This window comes from Megalobrama amblycephala, linkage group LG3 (assembly GCF_018812025.1).
Source record: "Megalobrama amblycephala isolate DHTTF-2021 linkage group LG3, ASM1881202v1, whole genome shotgun sequence".
NCBI classification, from domain to species: domain Eukaryota; kingdom Metazoa; phylum Chordata; class Actinopteri; order Cypriniformes; family Xenocyprididae; genus Megalobrama; species Megalobrama amblycephala.
In genome coordinates, this window is record NC_063046.1 from 27,388,172 (window position 1) to 27,394,125 (window position 5,954).

The window sequence follows — 5,954 nt, forward strand, 5'->3', positions numbered from 1 at the left end:
CGGGTCCACAGATGAAAAACTCTCTATGTGTATTAGTTTTCGTTTACTTTTTTCTGTTTAGTGTGAAATGTATTTTGCGTATAGTGTGTAGGCCTACTCATGATTCTGTAATAAGAATGCTGAAATCTTTATCGCACTACAGCATGTGAGTTATAGGCTATATGCTAAAATGTTTCTGAATATTGAAACTTGAATTTCTCATAGCCTACTGCTCTTCATATAAGTAAAATGTGTATGCATAATACATAAAAAACCTGGAATGTTATTATGATTTGGAAACCTCAAGCACATCATTGCGGAAACGATTACTAACGATAACGATTAGTATTGGTTTGACGCATTCCATTTTAATATTTTACTAATAATACCCATTATATTAATATGTAGATAATACATAATACAATATAAATAATGCAATAAAATATTTCTAATGCTAAAAAAACTTAGCAATACTCAACAGTATCAATAGTACAAAAAAAATCGGATTTTAAAATTGCGGCTTCGTGAGTGCGTTCGGATAGTGAGTTGACGACCAAATCTGAATAATGATACATGCATAAAAAACATGCATAGCAGAAATAATTACACTACAAGTAAACCATTAAGAGAGAGAAAAAAATGTGAAGACCGTGTTCAGTATGCAGGCTGCGTTTTTGGCACTGTCTGAATTTGTATTTTGGTGAAGCACTGTGTCTTTAAAAGTGCAAGGATGAGTGTTGTCTGTTACTCTCGAATCAGGGCCATGTGACTATCTCTAGACTATTCTATTGGTCGAAGGCACGTGTCTAGGATACCGGAGTGTAACGTCACTGGGGGCTCGTATTAAAAATAAGAACAAAAATCCGGAGTGAAAGTATTTCAGGAGCAGCTAGGAGCCCCACTTCTCAGAGTAGCCACTGAAGCCTCGATAGTTGCATTGCGCAGAAAACAAATAGCACCAAACTGGAAAGTTACGGTTCATCAACCTTAAACAGACAACATTCCGTGACTGGAAGGCGTAACTATGTTTTTCCTTTGTGACCACGGTGCGCAAAGGCTTTTTACTGTCGCTAAAACTCACTGACAGATTTTCTTGCTCAGTTTAAAATTTTCCTGAAGTGAACAAAGTGGACGGAGTCGCCCACAGAGTGGGGTGCGACTGCCCGAGTGCGGGAGAGCGATAAAGGGTTAAGGACGGAAAGTGGAAAGTGTGTATCAGCATGGATGAGAATGAGCAGAGCGCAAGAGACGCGGAACAGCGAGGAGCAGCGGACGAGTCCAACAGTGCCATACGACCCCTTCTGCAAGCTCCAGGGAACCTGCAGCTCCCGCACCGAATCACAAACTTCTTCATCGACAACATCCTGCGGCCGGACTTTGGCCGTAAGAAAGAGGCGAACATCACGCGCGATGAGGGCAATCACGGCGCTCGAGAGAATCACAACCCTACGGGTCCTAGCACGGGACAGGTGGGAAGTACTGTACCAACAGAGGGAACTTCCACAACGCATACGAGCAGCGGAGGAAAGAAGGCTGAGATAGAGAGCGAAGAGCCCTTGAAGCCCCGCGGGGAGAATGTGGATCAGTGCCTGGGTTCAGAATCGGATAGTTCACAGAGCAATTCAAACGGACACTCTGGTCAGCCTATGCTGTGGCCCGCTTGGGTTTACTGCACACGCTACTCGGACAGGCCGTCATCAGGTACGTTTTCTTTTATTTTCTTACACTATGTGCCGGGAAATCTGTTAAATGTATCCAAAGTACAAGTTCTAATCTATACTGCATTCGATTTTAATCACGCGTATTCCAATTTTAGAGCATTACAATTCTAAAACAAAACCATTGAGCTGAAATACAAACCGCCAAATTTGTGCAAATATGAACAATTCACTAAAGATATCGGAATGATTAAAATATCACATCTTTCATATTTCTGAACATTTATACTGAAACATTACTATGGGATTTATATAATCTAGCCTTAGTAAAACGACAAAGGTCCAAAAACACCAAACAGGCTTATAAACGTTCAGAAAAAGTATAAAAGTAATTTTAACTATATTTTCGTAAATACAGTCATATATATTCTTAATATATTTGAATTGTCTTTTATTTTAATTCCATACCGTTTGCTTGTGGATTGATAATGATGTAGGCTACCTAGTTTTGTTAGGCTATCGTTTTAAGGAAGGGAAAGAATAGAATGTCAAGATTGATCAATTTTAATAAAATATAAGTAGGTTAAATAAGTTAAAAAAAAATTACAGAAACGCATTTTTAACGCTGAATGGCTGTACATGAGGTTTGTTGTTTTGTCAAAGATTTTGCCCTGTAAGCCTTCCGTCTTTGTTGATATTTCATTAGCATATTTTTGACAATGGAGCAGGCCTCGTATTTACTATATTCTGCGTAAGCCGCTGCTTATGAGTGTTTGTGAGCAATGAAGTATTTTGTAACTTGAATATTTATCTAAAACGGAATTGCTAATATTTCAAAAGAGAAGAAAACATTATGTGCATACTGAATGCTAATTTAATGTAGAGCAAACTCGAACAAGAGTGGTCATTTAGCCTAGTCCGTCGATTTAAAAAAAATAAAATAAAAAAATCTATGATCTCTCAGTTACAGTTTAAACAAGAGTGCTGTGGAGTTCTGATTTACAGACTTATTTACGAGAGAGCGTGTTTCATACAGGTCTATCATTTGTATAACCTTTTATTTTTGTTGAAGGAAATCAATCTATCGCGCCAGTCTTTCATTTTATTTTCGCGTTGAAAATGTACTTTTACGTCAGCTTCTCCTGGCGCTGATTTTTTACATTCAAATATACGTTAAATTATTATCCAACTGTAGTCGGAGCGTTTTCACCGTCATTAAGCTAAAGTTGTGTTTATTTTCTTAGAGTGCTCTATAACACTATACATAACTAGTTATGATGTCGAATGGGTTAATTTCACGTATGATCGCCATATGACCATTCTCATCCCATTTCGATGTCTAAAAAGGCTTTTTTTAACCAAGAAATGTCCAATATGGAGCAAGGCGCGAATCCCTCATCAAAATTCTGCTTCATCTCTGAGGTTTCCCGCATTACCTATTAATGTAGCCTCCACTGAGCCTCCACTTAGAGAGAGAGAGAGAGAGAGAGAGAGAGAGAGAGAGAGATCCATACTGCTCACACCCTAATGTGACGCAAAATAAATAAATAAAGCCTACGTAAAACAGATTCATAAATTACAACACTTCGTTGAACATGTTTACAGCCCCCTCTCTCCAGACCTTGCATGAACATAAAAACAGATTATAGGTTATTGGGACTGTTATGCAATTTGTGCTTCGCTCTAAAAAGCCGGTATGTTATTTCATCCACACACGCAGGTCCCAGATCTCGTAAACCAAAGAAGAAAAACGCAAGTAAGGAGGACAAACGACCACGCACGGCCTTCACGGCGGAGCAGCTCCAGAGACTCAAGGCCGAGTTCCAGACCAACCGCTACCTGACCGAGCAGCGACGACAAAGTCTGGCGCAGGAACTGGGCCTCAATGAATCTCAGATCAAAATCTGGTTTCAGAATAAGCGAGCCAAAATCAAAAAAGCCAGCGGCACCAAGAACGGTCTGGCACTACACCTGATGGCGCAGGGACTGTACAACCACAGCACCACGTCAAAGGAAGACAAATCAGACAGTGACTAAGACAGAGAAAACGGGGTGGGGTGGTGGAGGTGATGGGTGGGGTGGAATGGGGAGGGGGTGGGTGAGGGGGGTGCGCAAGGTTATATTTACAATGCAATAATTCAAAAGAATAAAAGGGCCAGTTAATAAATATACCAGCATTACTGACGTTAAATAGAGGCTATAGGCCTATCGAATTATGTCAAAATACATTTATTGAATACAAGTCTCTTATGAAATAATGGTCAAATTATTTCAAAAATAGGCTATATAGGAGCCGTTTTTGCACTTGGGCAGAGTGGCTCTCTTGAGAAACAAGTGTTTCTATCGCTCTTCTTTGTCATGCTTGTCACAGAACCAAGCGTTTTCCACTACTGGCGCAACGCGCGTTTACATAGCTACATTTATTAGTTATGTGGAAAAAATGCGAAAACCTTGCTTAAGTCCAAAGAGTCTTTTCTGCTGCATCCAGGCAACTGTGATATCAAATGCATTAGAGTTGTTTTATTTCCACGTTTGTCATATCATTTGGTTTGATGTTTGATACAAAATGAACGCAGCAATCGTCGGATCTCAGCAGGAATTTTATCAAAAAAAGAAAAAAAAAATACTACTCTTTTTTATTGTAAATAAATATACCGTCTTAGCCTGGTAAATTTAAAGAGTAAATTGGGGGTGGAAAAAAAAAATTCACAAAAACTTCTTTAACAGTTCATTACATTGTAGGTTATCTGGTTGAACTACCATATGAAAAAGCCTAACATATAGCTACGAAATAATATTCATAGCCTGGTCAAAACATTTCAAGTTGGTGCGCTAAATAAATAAACAAATGTACCGCAGCGTCTTAAATCGCATACATAGTTTTATAAAAGAGCAATATAATCATCTTTTGTAGCAAAGTATGTTTAATCAGTATAATGCTGCCTATAAACGTGTAGCACTGACAATGACTTCGCTTATGCGCACTCTTGACAAAAGCCAGGATAAGCGCCACAACACATCACACAGAAATATAAACAAATATATAAATATACAGCTATATATAAACACACACAACTGTCGAATGAAAAAAATTAAGCAAACCAGCTGTTTACTGTATGACAGATGTTAAAATACTGTTTTAATGTTGAATTCATATTTGTTATGTATTTATATAGATTATATTAAAGAAAAAAAAAACTTTATCCAATGACCGGTGTTGCTTTTTATGTGAGAGTAGATTTCTAAGGTGTTTAAATTGCTTATTTATATTGCAATAACTTCTTTATGTGAATGAAGCGGTAATGGGGCCTTTGCATGAAAGCTGCAAACTGTCATTTAGGCATATTTACGCGTGTTTAGAAAAGTTAAAAAGGTATGATCGAGATTTAAGTTGCAGACTGTATCCATATACCAAATTGTGGAATTTTTACTTTTTGAATCTCTTTGTTTTATACCTGAAAAGAGTGTGTGACTATATAGCCACCAAACTTAACACACTTTGCCTTACAAGTTCAAGTGCGAACTTAATAACACAGAACTGTGCCGAATCAGAGAAACAGTATTAATTCAATTGCATATGAGCATATCTATGAATATGGCCTTCTATCTGATATACGACATAATGAATTTACTCATCAGCGAAGATCTATCTATAAAAGCTATGTTGAAAGCTGGAAAAAAATAAAAATTAAGATAATACAATTTTATTTTGTGTTTACAGGTACTGTTTGTTACATGTGTAAATAATTTGTATCACGTACGTATTAATTGTGTAATTAACTGCCTCCTGAAATCTTGATAAGAATTAAATAAACAATAAGAATAATAATTCTCAATGTCTCTTTACCTTTTTTATTTGCTTCATCTATAAAATTGAATAACTATCACACGCTCCAGTCTTATCTTGCTTTTTGGTTGAAAAGAACGTGCCATCCTCTCATCAAATGAGAGCTGAGCCCAGCGGACATGACGTCACGGCGCTGGCACACAAAGCTTTACCAAATCAGGAGCGAGTCGCTAATGCACCCTCAGCAGTAGCCTAAGGATTGGAGAAGCATTGCAGATGAAGCCTATATAATAATCACTATCAAACGCATGGTCGTTTGGATGTTTTTCCCATTTGTTTAACTTTTCAGTTCTCTGTATCAGCAAAATTTTGTTGTAACCCTTTACCCTGCCCCATGCACCATGACATGAGACGACAAAGACAGTCATTGCCATAGAGGCGCTGGATGGCTTACAAGTGACTTTATCCCATAACTAGCCTTTAAAATCACTATCGATACCAAATAACATGAAGAGACAAATAATTATAAT

The 5,954-nt window shown here is 37.8% G+C and overlaps 1 protein-coding gene across 1 annotated transcript; it reads left to right on the top strand.

Annotated features, from left to right (window-relative positions):
• The first annotated feature begins 485 nt into the window (after nt 1-485).
• On the top strand, nt 486-3,684 carry en2a (engrailed homeobox 2a). The gene is made up of 2 exons (XM_048184782.1): nt 486-1,680; nt 3,358-3,684. The coding sequence occupies exons 1-2, from the start codon at nt 1,200-1,202 to the stop codon at nt 3,672-3,674; spliced, it is 798 nt and encodes a 265-aa protein (XP_048040739.1). The 5' UTR covers nt 486-1,199; the 3' UTR covers nt 3,675-3,684.
• The last annotated feature ends 2,270 nt before the right edge of the window (nt 3,685-5,954 follow it).

Coding starts and splice junctions, on each gene's coding strand:
- en2a (XM_048184782.1), top strand. CDS start 1,200: ATGGATGAGAATGAGCAGAGCGCAAGAGACGCGGAACAGCGAGGAGCA. Junction 1,681..3,357: donor CTCGGACAGGCCGTCATCAG/GTACGTTTTCTT, acceptor CCACACACGCAG/GTCCCAGATCTCGTAAACCA.